General features: G+C 42.7%; 1 protein-coding gene across 1 annotated transcript in view; it reads left to right on the top strand.

Annotated features, from left to right (window-relative positions):
* The window catches only part of ATP10D (ATPase phospholipid transporting 10D (putative)), a 52442-nt gene extending 47489 nt beyond the window's left edge, over positions 1 to 4953 (top strand). The window contains exons 21-22 of the mRNA XM_056855089.1: positions 588 to 775; positions 4827 to 4953. Coding sequence (XP_056711067.1) covers positions 588 to 775; positions 4827 to 4953 — 315 coding nt within the window. The remainder of the gene's footprint in view (positions 1 to 587; positions 776 to 4826) is intronic.
* The last annotated feature ends 13661 nt before the right edge of the window (positions 4954 to 18614 follow it).

Here is an 18614-nt window from a genome sequence, read left to right as displayed (position 1 = left end):
GTCAGAGACACCTACCCCTCAAGTGGCTGAAATGACCGACAACAGAACCAGAAAAGAGGGAGGAACTGTGTGGAGACTTAGCAGTGCAGATCACAAGCCAGTTAATGCAGAAAAACTGGAACTGAAAATATGAACTACGGGCTTGTTCTGAAAACCTCATCTCACTGTTAAGGCCCATTAAAAATGGTCCTTAAGAGTGTACAATTAAAAATGGTGTACAATTAAAAACGGGCCTTAAGAGTGTACAAACCGAGAGAGCAGGGGAGTTATTAAATGATTTCTGGCATCATCATGATATTCACAATGAAACAGTATATGTACTAGCGTCTCCACCACATCCATAGAGCAAGAATATTTGCATGTCTCTCTTAGGCAATGAAGAAACCTTCCCGAAAGTACAGCTGATGGAAGGGCATCAAATTGGGCCCTAAAGAAGGCCCATCTTAATGTAGGGGGTTAGGATTAGGGTTTCTATAACAAGAAGTTATTGGGGGGGCATCTAAACCTGTATTTCTGCCTTTCTGTTTGATGCATGCACACAGAAGCAGATTCTTGTATGCTTGTTATTTTTTTTTTATAAAATGTAGAATTGGATACACATGACTGTTCTGGTTGGAAGCGTCGTACTGTATTTCTTCTTTGGTGTGGTCTTCGGGGCGTCCTGCATCCTCTGCAACCCACCAGCCAATCCGTACTGGATCATGCAGAGGAACCTGCGTGATCCAAAGTTTTATTTGGTTTGCATCATGTCGACACTTGTGGCTCTTTTCCCCAGGTATTGTACTAGTTCAGACCCAAAACCCTTTGGGGTAGAAAAGAAATTCATTTCAGTGTGACCTGGTGTGGTGCAACGGTTCTTTTGCCTTTGTTTCATGCATTACGCAGCAATGGATCTGAGTCAGTCACAAGAGTATAAACTCAACAGGGAGTTAAGGTCAGAGCCAGTCCTGGCTCTTTGTTAAGCATACCTGTGTCCTCAATCGCCTGCTTTTCACATTCACACTTTACATTTTTAGTGTTCACTTTTATCTTAGGTACTTTCAGGTGGGTAACTGTGTTGGCCTACAGTAGAAGAACAAGGGTCGAGTCCAGTGGCACCTTAAAGATCAGCAAGATTTCCAGAGTGTAAGCTTTCTGACACAGAGTTCTTCACACAACACATAGTTAAATATGGAACTCCCTGCCCCAGGATGTGTGATGGCTGTCAATTTGGAAGGCTTTAAGAAGGGAAAGGACATGCCCATGGAAGAGGGGGCTATCCATATCTTCTAGTCAAAATGAATATTAGTCATGACTCATACCTATTCTCCACAGTCTCAGATGAGCATGCCTATTATATTAGGTCCTGTGAAACACAGGCAGGATGGTGCTGCTGCAGTTGCCTTGCTTGTGGGCTTCCTAGAGGCACCTGGTTGGCCAATGTGTGAACAGACTGCTGGACTTGATGGGCCTTGGTCTGATACAGCATGGCTTTTCTTGTGTTTGACCCTCAGAAGTTTATACACTGGAAATCTTGCCCGTCTTAAAGATGCTACTGGACTCAAATCCATATCTTAGGTAACAATAATGTGTGAAGTAGCTAAAGAACATGAAGCCATCAGCATTACCTTGTAGGTAAAGTACAGCTGTTGCCTTCAGTAGCACCATAACATCTGTTTGAGGGGAATGAGTTACTATAGTTGTTGAAATTTGTGAAATGAGATGGAAAAACCTTTATAAAATTTCTGGTCTTCTCTCAGGGCACACGCTTTCAAGTTCACATACTCCAGAGTTGTTCCATGGGTTAAAATCAACTTCCAAGTTTAAATCAATCCAGTGCCACTTAGACCAAAACAAATTAAAAAGCAGAGTTTACCATGACCAAATTTACAGGGGGAAAAGATATTTTGAGTATATATTTATGAGCAACAATAGTTGTCCAAACCATTTTTAATTGCCTTGTGGCAGGATTTCTATAATAAAGCAAGACAGTGGTCAGAACATCTCTCTGTGGATATTTGTTTTAAGCAACATTCTCTCCACTAAGAAGTAAAGGGGGGGATTTATAGGCTAACAAAATTCAAACATATAGGCTAGGACACAGTCTGCAGTGAAATATTCCTATCCAAGCCTCATTCAAATGAATAGCTGTTGTGTAAGAGCACAGCTGTGTTCTTGCAGGCTTAGCATCTGTCAAGAGATGATCTGCATGAGCCATTCCTGAAAGAATGCATCCCTATTCTTCATTATATCTTATACAGATATCAGACTGCTGTGTTTCTACATAGACATTACCCCAATTCCCAAATTCATTTTGCAAACTCTAGTAGCTAAAGGAGCCCCGTGGCACAGAGTGGTAAGCTGCAGTACTGCAGTCTAAGCTCTGCTCACGACCTGAGTTCGATCCCAATGGAAGTTGGTTTCAGGTAGCCAGCTCAAGGTCGACTCAGCCTTCCATCCTTCCGAGGTCGGTAAAATGAGTACCCAGCTTGCTGGGGGTAAAGAGAAGGCACTGGCAAACCACCCCGCAAACAAAGCCTGCCTACTAAACGTCGGGATGTGATGTCACCCCATGGGTCAGGAATGACCCGGTGCTTGCACAGGGAACCTTTACCTTTAGTAGATAAAAGTATACCATACCCTTGACTCAAAACCATCACATGGAAAGACCTACAAAGAGTCAAATTCTTTATATCTATCCAAGTTATCACTGAGGTGGTAAATCTGAGACTCTGTTTTGGTATCATTTCAGGGTGTGTGTGGGGGTATGTCTCATACAACTGAATGTTCATTCAAACAAACCTCCACATAGAAAATCTCCACATGGTCTGGAAGCCTCATATCTTTTGGAAGCATCATCTCTCCTAGTACGCACCACCCCCCAAGAGCATTACGCTCTGCGAATACCAACTTACTAGTGGTTCCAAGCCTGAAAAATGTCCGGCTGTCCTCAACCAGAGCTAGGGCTTTTTCGGCCCTGGCCCCTGCCTGGTGGAACCCTCTTTCTAGTAAGACCAGGGCCCTACGGGATCTTGCGCAGTTCCACAGGGTCTGTAAGATTGGGATGTTCCACTAGGCCTACGGTTGAGTGACGGTGTTCATTTCAGCTGGCATCCCTCCCCTCAGCGTGGTGTAGTGGTTAAGAGCAGTAGTTTGGAGCAGTGGAGAACTGAGTTTGACCCCTCCTTCACATGAGCTGCGAATGCTAATCTCGTGAACCAGGTTGGTTTCCCCACTCCTACGCATGAAGCCAGCTGGGTGACCTTGGGCTAGTCACAGCTCTCTTAGAGTTCTCTCAGCCCCACCTACCTCACAGAGTGTCTGTTGTGGGGAGGGGAAGGCAATTGTAAGCCGGTTTGATTCTTCCTTAAGTGGTAAAGAAAGTCGGCATATAAAAACCAACTCTTCTTCCCCCTTCTTTATAATTTTAATCTGTATATTATAACTGGGGACTCAGATTGCTCTTCCCTGGACTCGCCATGGGTTCCTGTGATGAGCAATGGCGCCAACTGATCAATAATCTACTGATATTTGACCTAGTTTTTAAATTCTATATGTATTGTGTTTTAAATGTATGTGTGTTATATTTTATGACTGTTAGCCGGTCTGAGGCCGGCCTTGGCCAGTAAATAGAGCGAGATATAAGACCAATAAATAAATAAAACTAGTGTCATCCTGTGAGGTCCTACCTGTAATCTGAAGCTGGTTTACCACCTCAGTGAAAGCTCTGCTGATATATAAGGATGACAACCCCAAAAATATTGCTAAACCTCCACATCGACCTAAATTCTTAAAGCTGAACAGTGAACTTGGAGCGGCTTTTTTTGTCAGGTGATTTACACAGCAATCCTAAGCAGAGTTAAACTTTGTGTTGAACTCTGTTTAGGATTGCCCTGTTTGGCAGTAGTTTGGGGACTTTCATCCTACCGGTTTGATGTTGCATTACTTTTACATAGACAGTGTTGTGGCTTAGTAAAGAGAAGTGGTCTGGAAAAAGTCGTCCACTGAGCATCAGAGCTGAGCTGGACACTTTCACTTCCCCATGTCTACTCCCAACCCTTTATATGTTGTACTGTGATACCACTTCAAACTGTGGGACTAACTTGGTTGAATGGTCCTTCACACAGAAACATCCATGCTGTACCATGAAGCTCAAGCCCCGTGGCGCAGAGTGTAAGCTGCAGTACTGCAGTCCAAGCTCTGCTCACGACCTGAGTTTGATCCCGACGGAAGTCAGTTACAGGTAGTCAGCTCAAGGTTGACTCAGCCTCCCATCCTTCCGAGGTCGGTAAAATGAGTCCCCAGCTTGCTGGGGTTAAAGGGAAGATGACTGGGGAAGGCACTGGCAAACCACGCCGTAAAACAAAGTCTGCCTAGTAAACGTCGGGATGTGACATCACCCCATGGGTCAGGAATTACCCGATGCTTGCACAGGGGACCTTGACCTTTTTACCATGAAGCTCACTAGGTAACTTTGAGCCTGTCATAATACCTCACATGGTTCTTACCCCAATAATACATCACATGGTTCTTGTAAAATGGAGGAGGGAAACTATGCAAATTGCCATGAGGTCCTTAGAGGAAAGAGGAGAGGAAAATGTAATGGGCAAATAAATATGGGGAACTACACTGCTCAAGTAGATGATGTGAAAGACCCCTGCCTGAGACCCTGGAGAGCCGTTGCCGGTCTGAGTAGACAATACTGACTTTGATGGACCCAAGGGTCTGATTCAGTAAAAGGCAGCTTCATGTGTTCAATAGTACATTTTCCCAAGGCTACATTCTCAAGAGTTACACTTTATTTACCCTGTTTTTTTACAACTCTCCCCACTCTTTTTATATTCTAGGTATATATTCAGGGTGATGCAAAGTACTGTCTTTCCAACTCCACTGATGAAAGCCAAACGACTAGAAGGTCGGATCCCTGTGCCGCGGAAAAGTCATCTGCACGGTGGAAGGATAGCCCCACTGTGAGGGAAAAGAATTGATCGCTTGGAAACAAGTCTGCCAATTCTGCAAACGCCAGGCTGGCACGCTGTAGCTGTTACCAATATGCATGACTGTTTTGGATAGCTTTCGGGCACGGCTTGGAAGAGAAATGCCCGTTCGGATCAGGACACCTGGCAATAAGAGCAAGCTGAACTGGGAGGGTACTGGACACCTATCTTACACCCCCTGGAAGGAATTCCATTCCATCACATACGGAGTCAGTGATTTTTAAGATGGAAGCTTGGAATTCACTTCTGAAGAGGACCACGATGGTATTTCTCTAATAAATAGGAATGGTTTGAATTCCGCCTTGAGCAAACAGGGAGGTATTAGCATGCCCCACCAAAAATGGACCATTGCTTATTTTGCCAAAGCCAACAGAGATCTTGGTATATTTAAACTATATTTCTCACATGACTTTTATTTTTCATGTAACACGCAACCCCACCATCATCAAGCCACTTAAAAAAATATATTTACAATGAGTTATTCAAGGTGTGCACACACCATGTATTGTTGAAATGCCCCCCCCCCCAATTGCTCTATTCTGTGGACCACAATGGAGAAATTGTATGGGCTGAGAGCAAGACTGAGGGAGGGGGGCTTGCTGAATTTTGACTGTTCTTTCCAGTATAAAATTGTAATGTTTGGATCTGGGGGCAATGTTAGAAACTCTCTCTAACAAGATACACTCTGATCCCTGCTGGGAACATCTGTGCAAGATGTTGAGCCTAATCAGTCTCTTACAAACAATACTTACAATTCTTCCTGGAAGCAAGATTCATAGATTAAATATATAAGACTTTTCTCTGGAAAATATACTAACAGAGAATGTGGGAGAGGCGAATATATATAAAAGGACAGCATTTTGTACTTATTAGGATGATTATGTGAAATGTAATACTTGCTGAAAGTTAGCTATTTCATTTTATAAGAAACAGTGTTAAATTTGTTCTTTTTTAAAATAGATGTTTATACCATAAAACAGTACTCCGCTCTGATATGTTCCCTTCCTCTTATTACCCATGCTGGCTGTTCGTTTTATTTTTACCTATGGTCCTAACCACATACAGGTAGGTAAAGGTAACGGTAGTCCACTGTGCAAACACCGGGTCATTAATGGCTCATGGGGTGCATTGCCTTCCCCAGCCATATTCCCTTTACCCCCAGCAAGCTGGGTACTCATTTTACTGACCTCAGAAGGTTGAAAGGCTGAATCAACCTTGAGCCGGCTACCTGAAACCAACTTCTGTCGGGATCAAACTCAGGTTGTGAGCAGAGCTTTTGACTGCAGTACCTTAGCTTACCACTCTGCGCCACGGGGCTGCTCTACATATAGGTAGGCTGCATTAAAACTAATGTATAGATTTTAGGCAGGCAGGGAGGTATCAGTCTCTTGGTGTACAACTCTGCTAGACCTATAACACCACTGAGAGTACTCTGAATTAGCTTGCTTATGCCGTGTCTTTCTCTTTTCAATAACTGACCACCAAAACGCTTTCAAAATTTGCCAAGAACTGGTGTGCTTGTTACAGATTTATTAGAAGGAAGGTATTTCACTTTCAGAACTTGACTTTGAGACTTCTTAATAGACTACCCCCTTATTAAAGTTTATTGTCACCAGTTTTCAATGCAGACATTCAAAAACAGCAACTGCTACCATTGATGATGCCATTAAGTAAATAAGAACTCTGATCTGGAGAACTGGGTTTGATTCCTCACTCCTCCACATGAGCGCTGGACGCTAATCTGGTGAACTGGGTTTGTTTCCCCACTCCTACACACGAAGCCAGCTGGGTGGCCTTGGGCCAGTCACACTCTCAGCCCCACCTACCTCACAGGGTGTCTGTTGCAGGGAGGGGAAGGGAAGGTGATTGTAAGCAGGTTTAATTCTTCCTTAAGTGGTGGAGAAAGTCGGCATATAAAAACCTTCTTCATAAGAACATAAGAAAAGCCCTGCTGGATCAGACCAAGGCCCATCAAGTCCAGCAGTCTGTTCATACAGTGGCCAACCAGGTGCCTCTAGGAAGCCCCCAAACAAGACGACTGCAACAGTACCATCCTGCCTGTGTTCCACAGTACCTAAGATAACAGGCATGCTCCTCTGATCCTGGAGAGAATAGGTATGCATCATGACTAGTAGCCAACCCCTGGTTTGATAGGGAATGTTGTAGTCTGAAATTCTATCTGCGAACGATCTACCATCAGTACCGTGCCACTAAAAGGAACTCATTACCAGCTGAATATTTTAACGCTAAGAAACAGTTAAATCGTTTAATCAAATTAAAAAATAAATCCTTTATTGGCAAGCAATGGGACCAGCTAACCAAGTCCATCCTTACTAATAATACCGGACAATTCTGGGCATTAGTTTCTGATGCTTTTCTAAACAAACCCCAAGTTCAAAAATTTCCTCCCTTACATGGTATGATTATTTTTTAGACCTTTTTTATGATCAGGGAGAATTTTCTAGGGGAACGACAGAATTAAACCCAATCGAGGCTCCAGATTGGCCCCCCATATCCCCAGAAGAAATAAAAACATTAATTAACCAATTAAAAACAGGAAAGGACCATGATCCTGATGCGGTTCCATCTGATCTTCTCAAGCTCCACCCGGATTGGTGGGCTTTGCTATTAGCCTCTCTGTTTACTTTAGTCGACCTAACAGGTCAGATGCCAGATGCATGGTTAAATGCGCTTATAGTTCCAATATATAAGAAGGGAGATCCCACTTCACCGGTAAATTATAGGCCCATAAGCTTGCTATCCATAATAGGGAAACTTTATGCAAGACATCTCTTTCTGCTTGGATGGCAGATCAAAATATTCTTGGCCCTGAACAAGTTGGGTTCCGACAGGGTAAGTCTACCTTAGACCATTGTATTGTTCTTGCCCATTTAGCTGACAAATATAGTGGAAAGAGTGGTACCAAAATATTGTCGAAGGCTTTCACGGTCAGAGCTCATTGGTTCTTGTAGGTTATCCGGGCTGTGTGACCATGATCTTGGTATTTTCTTTCCTGACATTTTGCCAGCAGCTGTGGCAGGCATCTTCAGAGGAGTAACACTGAAGGACAGTGTCTCTGAAGATGCCTGCCACAGCTGCTGGCGAAACGTCAGGAAAGAAAATACCAAGACCACGGTCACACAGCCCGGATAACCTAAAAGAACCAGTGGTACCAAACTTTATACTGCCTTCTTAGATCTCAAGGGAGCTTTTGACTCCATTCCTAGGGAACTTCTCTGGGTCAAATTAACTAAAATGAAGATCGATAAGAGGTTGCTCTTCCTAATTAGGAAACTATATTCTAAAATCAGCTGCCAGGTCAAATATACTTCAAAAGGGAATTTAACCTCAAAAATTCTAACTAACAAAGGGGTCAAACAAGGGTGCATTTTAGCACCTTTTCTTTTTAATCTGTATATAAATGATTTGGCCCCAATATTAGCAACCATAGATGGTCATAGCCCCAAACTTGGCTCGCTCCATGTTCTACTACTTTTGTACGCAGATGATGCAGTTTTACCATCCCGTTCACGAACTGGCCTAAAACGTCTGCTACAATGCTGTTTAAATTATTGTAATGATAACAAGCTTCAGTTAAATTATGAGAAATCTAAGGTGCTGGTCTTTTCGAAATCATGGAAACCCTGTTCGTGGACTACTGGCGGCAATAATATAGAACAGGTTAGGCACTTTAGATACCTTGGATTACATTTTAACTGTAAGCTGGGCTGTACACCAAAATTTTGTCACAATGACGGCAAAAAACAGCCCAGGCTACAGCACGTTTTTTTAATGGGAAAGGCAATCAATACGTGCCCGCTGCACTCAAGGTTTTTATTGCTAAGACGTGTGTCCAACTGTTATATGGTATCCCGATATAAATTAACACGTTAAATCAAAGAATTGAAAGTTTACAATCTTCCTTTTTTCGTAAAATCCTAGGAGTGCCAAAATCTGTCCCATATGCTGCATTAAGCCTGGAACCTAACCAAAAGCTGCTGTCAACTAGAGCTTGGTTGAGCACAATTAAATTTTGGTTGCGTCTAGTGTTTACATCAGGACCCACCAGTCCCACACACATGATGCTTGCCGATGTTCAATTCAAATGGTCAAAACTTATTGAACATAAAATTAAATCTCTGGGGATTTCTTTAGATGGGTTGACCCTAGACTCTGCAAACTCGATATTTGTTAGAATTAAGAGCAGATTGTTGGGTATGGAAAGACAAGAACTTATGATGAGTGCGGCTAGGAGAACCTGCTCCCCGCTGAGTATGGAAATTCCCTTTTGCTTGAACAAAGTTGCTTCGTATTTTTATCATTTAACTAATCCGCATCAACGAAGAGCTTTTATGCTGGCCAAGTTTAACGTTTTGCCCTCAGTGCTGAGAGAGGGGAGATATTGTAAAGTTCCATATTTGAATAGACTCTACCCTTCTGAGTATGCTCATGTTGAAACTGTTACTCATGTTTTGTTATACTGCCCTTTGTATGCAGAAATCCGGGTCAAATTCTTATTACCCTTGCTAAGTAAAAACAAGGAGTCGTCTGATAAATATAAATTATTGTTTTTATTGAATAACCAAAGCCCAGACTTAACCAATCGGGTAGCAGAATTCCTACAACGTGCAATAAGCATTAGGGAGCTTGTATCTTAACTGTAAAAAATTTAAACTTGATGCTGGATGTATTTAGACTGTTCTGATTATTCCTTTTTATGCCAATAAAGGTGATGATTGATTGACTAGTAGCTATTTTAACTAGTAGCCATGAATACCCCTTTCCTCCATGAACATGTCCACTCCACTCCTCTCTTAAAGCCTTCCAAGTTGGCAGCCATCACCACATCCCGGGGCAGGGAGTTCCACAATTTAACTATGTGTTGTGTTAAGAAACACTTCCTTTTATCAGTTTTGAATCTCTCACCCTCCTTCAGCAGATGACCCCACGTTCTAGTATTATGGGAGAGGGAGAAAAGCTTCTCCCTGTCCACTCTCTCCAAACCATGCATAATTTTATAGACCTCTATCATGTCTCCCCTCAGCCGCCTTCTTTCCAAGCTAAACAGCCTTATCTTCTTATCTCAGACCTGCCACCTTTCTTCTTCGGCTCCACCAGTGCTCTGTACCTGTCCCTTTTCTACTGTCTACTGTTAACCTCACATAATCCAGATCTAATTCAATATGTTAATACAGTGGTTGCCACAGTGCTTACCACATAGTTCAGTAGTGGGAGGGGCCAATCACATCATCGCTTTGCACCACTACCACCTACACGGTCCACAGCTGTCCGCTGCCAAAGGAAGTAGTGCTGCAAGGTAAATATCTTTAATTTTGAATAATCGCTAATGTTCCATCAATTACTGGGGCAATAGAAAGCCAAACTGTAAATGAACCATTCTTCTACTGTTACTATGCTGCTATAGTAACATACACATGAAGCTGCCTTATACTGAATCAGACCTTTGATCCATCAAAATCAATATTGTCTACTCAGACCAGCAGCTGCTCTCCAGGGTCTTTCACATCACCTACTGGCCTAGTCCCTTTAACTGGAGATGCCGGGGATTGAACCTGGGACCTTTTGCATGCCAAGCAGATGCTCTACCACTGAGCCACAGCCCCTCCCCAATAAAACATAAAATGGGGACCCTGTTTCCCCTAAATATGCTGCTGTCATTCTTTGTATCTCCTTTCTTTAGGTGAACCTCATATCCTACCAAAAGATAAACCAACCTCACTAAAAACTACAATTTTATCTTCTGCAAAAATCTAGAAAGGACGTGTCTGGACTTGATGCTCCTCTCTCAATGGTTTGCAGTGGGAAAGACATGTTTTATATAAAAGCTGCTAGCAACAAATTAATTATCTTGTTTTCATCCAGTTTTCATGTATTCATCCAAGCTTGACTTTGGAACTTTAATAGGAGCGGGTGGCCTATTAAAAAGTTACTGTTTCCTGTTTGTAATATAGACAGCCTTTAAAAAACTGCAGCTGCTACCATTAAATGACTGTCTTGAGACTCATGCATGCACATGCAAAAAACAATGCAAAGGGTTAGTTTGGTTATTTAAAAAAATGATATCTTTTTACAAAATAAAATTGCAGAATTTCTGGAATATGGGTACAGACTTCAGAAGGAATAGGATCAAACACTGAGGTCTTCAGGAACATTATGATGCAAGCCATCTGAAGTTCATAGACATTTAGGACCCCATCTAGGGTTGCCAACCTCCAGGCACTAGCTGGAGATCTCCTGTTATTACAACTGATCTCCAGCCAATAGAGATTTTGGAGGACATTTTGGAGGACATTAATTCATAGGGTCACTATGAGTCAGAAGCAACTTCACGGCACTTAACACACACACGTTACCGCTAATAGACAGTCTCCATTTTTAGATGGGGGAATTAGTGTTCTGGAGACTAAGCTAAGCGAGAGGGAGGGGTACAGGATCTTTATACCAATTTTTACATAGATAAGCCTCCTTGGAAATCTCTTAAATAAAGAGATGTTGTTTCTAAGTTTTATGGGTTTTATTAAAAAAATGATTTTAAGCACACACTCACACTGCAACAAAATCCACATGCCCTATACACACAAGAGCCTAAGAAATAAGAGGGGGTGGGCACAAATATGAGGATTTGGGGTGATATTTACCAATCATAAGAATGCAGCTTCCAAATTATAGCAGCGCTGAGTGACAGATAAACAGCCAGTGCCTCTCGGAAGGAAAAGGACCTTACACACAAGTAAGGGGTGGGTGTCTTGGATCTAAGAAAAACACGCACAGGTATGAATGGCAAAAAGGCCACTACTTATAGGAATAATGAGCCCTCAGGCTGCATAAGGTAACTGGCAAAAACAATGGACTTTGCCAGGGACAAAAAACTTTAATTACTTCTCTGATAGCTGAGATATTAAAAGTATGGAATGCCATGAGATAATGGCAACATGGAAGAATACCTTAGTTTGACTGATTAAGTACCAGTAAATACTTTACTATAGTTTCTCAGATGTGTGAAGATGTTTGGGAGTTTCCCAGGAAGGGTGGAGTAGACAAGAGATGTCTTGGCTTAACGTATTCTGCATGCTAAGATGAGGCTGGAGGATGATTCAGATATGCTAAGAGGGTTGGTTTGAGTTTTAGGAACAGACTCTGATTGCTGATGGGATTAAGGTGCTGGCTATCAGTTCCAGATGTCTGCTTGGAGCGCTTCTTTAAGGATGCGAGGGAGGCTCATTTACTTCCTATTGTTTCCAGCTTTTCCACCTCAAGGTCAGAGGAATGCAAACAACCCAACTCTGCCTGACAGCTGCCAAAGTTTGCACAGGTCGCCAAGATGGAGTCCAGAGCCCTGGAATCTTTGGTTCACCTTGGTATAGCAGTGCCCTGCTTTTTCTGGCAGCTTTGGTCCCATATGCCCTCATGGGCCAACACACACACACACACACATACAACTAGCAAGGAACACCATATAACCTCTGTGCCTGTACAGAGTGAAGATCCAACAATTACCCCATGGGACTGTAAACTTTGGCACTAAACTGCTAGAGTGGAAGGCATTTAACCACAGTTGCTACCTGCATAAGCATCATGATTCTCATCTACTCCATGGAGGCAACCAATACAAGCCCAGTGGGAGTCAGGCTGAGAGTATCCCTAAAAACAAAATGCCACATGCATCCCCATTTGTTTTGTATTAGGGGAAGTACTTATGCATTTCATTTCTCCGCTTGAGGGATGGCCAGAGCCAAATTAAAGAAAACAGTTATTAACCTGAGATGGCCGTGCAACCACATCTCTGTTGTTGATTCATTTGTTTTCCGTAAATAACACAAAGTGTTTTCAAATACTGCATTCATACCTTCAGGGATATTTTGTACTTTTGATATTATAGAATGCTTTGAAATATTGACCGCTGAAGCATTTAAATCAATTTTATACAGTCTTGGATAGTTTACAGTTGTGGTTGTTCTGATGTTTGGCTGTACTGCACATGTTGAAAGGTGCTTGTTTCATGTACTTTCTGAGTCTGTCAGGAGACAAAAGAGGATGAGGCTCATACAACAATGGGGCGTACAGCAGAAAGTTCTTCAAAACAATCTTGCAAAAAAAATCCAAGCAAAATAGTGCTCAGATTTTTTTGACACTAATTAAAGAAACAAACTTGAGAATGCATTATTACTTTGCAAGCGGGAAACATGTAGAATTAACCTAAATGTTAAGGGTGTTTTTAACAGCCCGTTCCTGAGCTGCGCTGGCGGCCGCACCCAAAGCCCTTTGGAGGCCGGCAATGGCCCACGGCAGCATAAGGGCCCACAGCGCCCACCATCATCCGGGAGGCACACACCGACGTTTGTGGCCCCAGCGCCGACGTGCTGGGCCAGATGCCGATCTCCGGCCACTGGGGCAGCAGCTCCAGGCCCGAACGCCGGCGGAGGCTGCCGCGGCCATCGGGTCGCCGGCAAAGGCCGCAGCGGCTACCCGGGAGGCGTTCCCAGGGTGTTACGGCGCTGGCCAGTAGGCGGGCCTCCTGAGCCATTTAGGCTCAGGAACGCCCCCTTTTTTTCCCCCGAGATACGCCAAGATATGTATCCTCCCATGCAACCCTATGAGGGTTGCACATTTTTTTGCGCAGAGGTTTTGGCCGGGTCGAAACCTCCTTAGGAGGCAATGCCGCTGCGTTGCCTCCTAAGCCGAGCACACGCATTCCTCTCAGGAATGCGCTGTAAGTGCAGTTAATATCCAATCAAAAGAGTTTTATCGAATCCACAGGTTCTAATATATCCACCAGTAAAAGAAAGAGATTGTATGAGATATCAGTACAATTCAGCAAAGCATAATTGCAAATAAATCCCTTTGAAATAAATGTAATAAGATGTTGCAGTAACTAAACATCATCTGTATATCTATTTCTCAAGTGTGGCCCCCATCTACAGATATCTTGCACTCATGCACTAACCAGGTTTTTCTGCAGACTTGGGTGAGGTGTCACCTCACAAGTCCTTGAGGGTTCCCCACCATGTAAGGGGGCTTGACGCAGTGCCATTAGACCACCAATCACCACCACCACCCTGTCCCTTAGCTACACAAGAGCACTAATGTTAATACTTCAACAGCTGACCACAAGGATGATCTTCACAGTATGCTACCAAACCACACATATAAGATTAGATTTGTATAACTGTACATGTATGTATCTTATACCAAAATGTACCTGGAAGAATCTTTAACTAAGGTGCACAATCCTTATGTCTATAGACTATCAACATTGTGGTGTTTTGTTTTTGTTTGAGAGCCAGCGTGGTGTAGTGGTTAAGAGCAGTGGTTTGGAGCGATGGACTCTAACCTGGAGAACCGGGTTTGATTACCCACTCCTCCACATGAGTGGTAGAGGTTAATCTGGCGAACTGGATTTGTTTCCCCACTCCTGCACACGAAGCCAGCTGGGTGACCTTATACTAGTCACAGCTCTCTCAGCTCCACCTACCTCACAGGGTGTCTGTTGTGGGGAGGGGAAGGGAAGGTGATTGTAAGCCGGTTTGATTCTTCTTCAAGTGGTAGAGAAAGTTGGCATATAAAAACCAACTCTTCTTCTTCCATACTGCTGAATGGTGAGAGAGAAACCAGTTGGTTTGGACTGGTACCACTGGCTTTGGAAATGGTAGACAAATGGTTAAGACACTTTGGATACCTTTTAACTGTTGTGAGTTCAAAATGAGATTCCACTCACTTCTGAAGAATGAGTTATGCAGACATCATGGAACTGTATAACTGAAACTGGTCAAAATTCCTCTCAACACTCCTCCATTTGTCGAAAATTTTAAGGGGGTTATCAGCACTGCTGACTCTTTAACGAGCATGTTAATTACAAAGGAGGCATATAATGCAACACCTGTACCTGGTCAACTATTAAATAATACAGGAGAAATTGAAGTCCTAGAGCATTCAACCTCTCTGGTCAGTTCCATGTCTCCTAACCCCTCTGAAGCTGCCATTGGAACTGATCTCTGTAGTCTGGAGATCAGTTGTAAGTCCATGAGAACTCCAGGCCCCACCTGGAGGCTGGTAACCCTCTTAGTACTGTTTGGTTAATTTTATCATGCTTTTGAAACGAAGCCACTGAAACATCCAGATGTTGGGCTAATAAAATGTAACTTAAACTTCTGGAATTAGAGTGAGTCTCTATGTGTCTCTGCATTGCAACGATCGCCTTATCTTACAGGCACCCTACAAGACCCTAACAACTTGTACTGGGTCCTGAATACCTGTCGTAACTAGACTGAGAAATGAAATCCTCTTTCCCTCCAGGCAAAACAGCCAATCAGTGCTGGACTCACTCAGAAACCTTATTCGGGATGATCTGCAACCGGGATATGATAGGGAACTTGAGGCTATTTTTGTTCACAGAATTTATTCTGAAAAAATAAATATGTGCATTTTTTTTGCTTAATATGGGTGAAATAAAAGCAAACTGGATTGTTGATGTGACACGGGTTACATATGCAGCTTCACTTTTAGCCGTAAAAAGAACCAGAACAAATTGAAAGGAAGGTCCTCTGTTACAATTGCAGGATACATTTGATTGTCTATCTATGACAACAACACACGGGGTGGGGGGAATCACTGTATCAGAAGAACAACATCCGCTTCCTTAAAACCACACACAACACTCGCTTGAGCGTACATAGAAAAAAGCAGTATAAAAATACATATACAAAATTATAGAAATATATTTTCTCTAAGTGGAATGTTGTGGCAAGTTACTGAGAAAAATATACAAATACTTTCTGCGGCAACGCAAGACAAAATTTAATATCATACTTACTCTCATCTATAGTACAACAGAGAAACACGGACTTGTGAAACCAGAGGGCGGGCGAGGGAACGACTCGTAGGACTGAAGGACAGGAGTGCCTGAGGGCTACTGGAAGCAGGGCGAGAGAAGGCTGGAGGGTGGTGGGCATTGGCATAAAAAAAAGGTAGTTGGGGTACAGCAAACCTGAATTTTACAGACTGAATTACTGAACCAAGCCGTCAGATGGTCAACTGGATTTCTAATTAAGTTTAATAAAGCAACGGTGGTTTGCAGAAGACGAGGGATTGTAAACATGTTAAAACAATTTGCAAGACAAGGGAGAACGATGAGGATTTGTGGGGAAGGGAAACTCCCATTTTCTCCCTATTCCCTTTGCCTGTTCCGGCTTCCCTGCTTTGGGTTCTAGATCACTACCACCCCCGGTATCAACTCCACTCTCTCCCTTCCAGCTTACCTCCCCCCACCCTCAACCTCTGGTTCTGGCTCGCCTCTCCTCACTTTCTCCTGCTGGTGGCCATTTCCTTGTCCTCCTGGCCACCATCTTTTCACAAGCCATGTTGCATTATTATGGTAACACAAGCTGCTGCAGGAACTTCTTATTTCAGTATCTGCACAGATGTGGGGGGGGAGTCCCAAATCATTTTTTTAAGAATTAATATTTTTGCAATTTTTTTCACAAATTTATTCACAAAGTTATTGGTTCCCCCAAGCGTTTGTAGAACCCTAAAAGGTCGTTGTAGCTTGCCTCATTGGTAGGGTTGTCAGGTCCCTCTTCACCACTGGTAGGTTTTTGGGGCGGAGCCTGAGGAGGGTAGGGTTTGGGGAGGGACTTCAATGCCATAGAGTCCAATTACCAAAGCGACCATTTTCTCCCCGGGAACTGATCTCTATCAGCTGGAGATCAGCTGTAATAGCAGGAGATCTCCAGCTAGTACCTGGCAACCCTACTCATTGGGCAGATATGCCTATCTGCATGGGGGCCGGTCCTTAACTACTAAGCATCAGAATGCTGAATGTTGCAGCCTCCACAGTTCATACTTTTCTGTTTGAGCTACAAACTAGTTAAGCCGGACCACTGAAAACATTTTGCACAAATTCAAAATTAATGAATCTTGACTACCAACTTATTAGATAAAATTTTACAGTGTTTTCTTTAAAGAAAACAATGTGACACTACCCACAAATGGGAACGTTATAAAAATTCAAATGACGTAAATATAAAAATTAAAATTTACCACATGTAAAATGTAAAGACAAATCTGAATTGGGAGAAAATCCCGGACAATTCTTCCCCATCACTCAATTAATTCCGTGTCCTGTTTGATCCCATTAAATTCTACCTAAATCAAGGGAACTGAGGATACAAAAAAAATTACTTCAGAGATTTACTTTTTAATCAACTACTTCAGAGATTTACTTTTTTACTTTTTAATCAATGCAGCTGGGTTTGTCTTTGAATGGAGTCAATATGATTTGCCCATGATAAAAACTATCTATCTGCTGTCTGGTAATGATAAGGCTGTTACTCTACCCATAGTTCACTACTTAACAGCCGCTTATTCCATAGTCTTCTTACAGCGCATTCCTCAAATGCACCGGCGGCCTTACCCAAAGGCCTTAGGAGGCCAACAAAGGCCTCCACCGGCGCAGGGGCCTCATCGCCGGCGCCCAGAAGGCGCCTAGAAGGCACCCGGGCATTCCGGCGCCAGCTGGGGGCGGGGCCTACGTTAGTCAGCTTCCTGAGCTGTTTTGGCTCCGGAACGCCCCTTGTTTTTTTGGCAAGATACGCCAGCTTTTTGCTGTAAAAGCTTTTTGCTGGCGTATCTCCTGTGCAACCCTATGAGGGTTGCATGGTTTTTTTTTGCTCCGGGCAGCAACACCACTAGTTTGCCTCCTAAGCCCTTTCAGGAATGCGCTGTTAATCTTTGTTTGCCTGGAGATTCTAACCTTCACAGGTAGCCGTGGTAGAACTCTGGAATTTCATTGCATGAATCCATCTGAAGGGTGTTTATCATCATGTGCCAATAAGAGTATCCAACAGAAGATGCTAAAAGGCTACAAGCAAGGCATGGCACTCCCAGAGGCGGTCTCCAGTCCATTCCTGTCACAATGTACCTTCTATTGGTTTTAGAAGCTAGCACCTGTTTTGTGGAGTAGTACCTGAGACAATCTGTGAAACTGCATTTCAGCATGGGTGGCATGCATGCAATACACAGAGGATCTGCACTACCTCCTAGAGAATTCCTTTTGAAAATTGCAAATTCCTACCATAGTCTATTTCTTGTAGTAAGTAAGTAAGTAAGGTGCACAAGATTAATTAGATCAAATGTTAACATTTATATTTTGGGAAAATATGGGGGTTAGAATCTACAATACAAAAGGGGAACAAATTTTATAAAAGGATGGAGGAAGTTGAAGGGGAAGTCTATTTTATTTTATTTTATATTTTAAAATTGAATATTTAGCATAATGGAAAAGTGATTTATATAATTATATCTTACAAACTGCTTTTACTTTTTAATCTTGATTGATATATCATGATCATTGAAGTATTTGCTATTATCTGTGAAAAAATTAATAAAACTTTATTTTAAAAAAAAGATTGTTTGCGAGAGGTTAGAAATCTGCCTGTCAGCTGTAGGACAGTATTATTTGCCTTAGTTTCTGTTGCCATCTCATGCAATACATTTTCCCCATACTGTGGATCATATTGGTGATTCTTAATTTTAAAATTTTTATGCCTCTTTATGATAACCCTTCCTTTAAAGTGGGTGGGTCTTTTGCCATGCTAATCAGATTGACCTTTTCTGTACTGA

The sequence above is a fragment of the Euleptes europaea genome, chromosome 9 (assembly GCF_029931775.1).
Source record: "Euleptes europaea isolate rEulEur1 chromosome 9, rEulEur1.hap1, whole genome shotgun sequence".
Classification (NCBI taxonomy): domain Eukaryota; kingdom Metazoa; phylum Chordata; class Lepidosauria; order Squamata; family Sphaerodactylidae; genus Euleptes; species Euleptes europaea.
The sequence above is the reverse complement of the archived record's forward strand: the minus strand, read 5'-3'. Positions and strand labels throughout refer to the sequence as shown.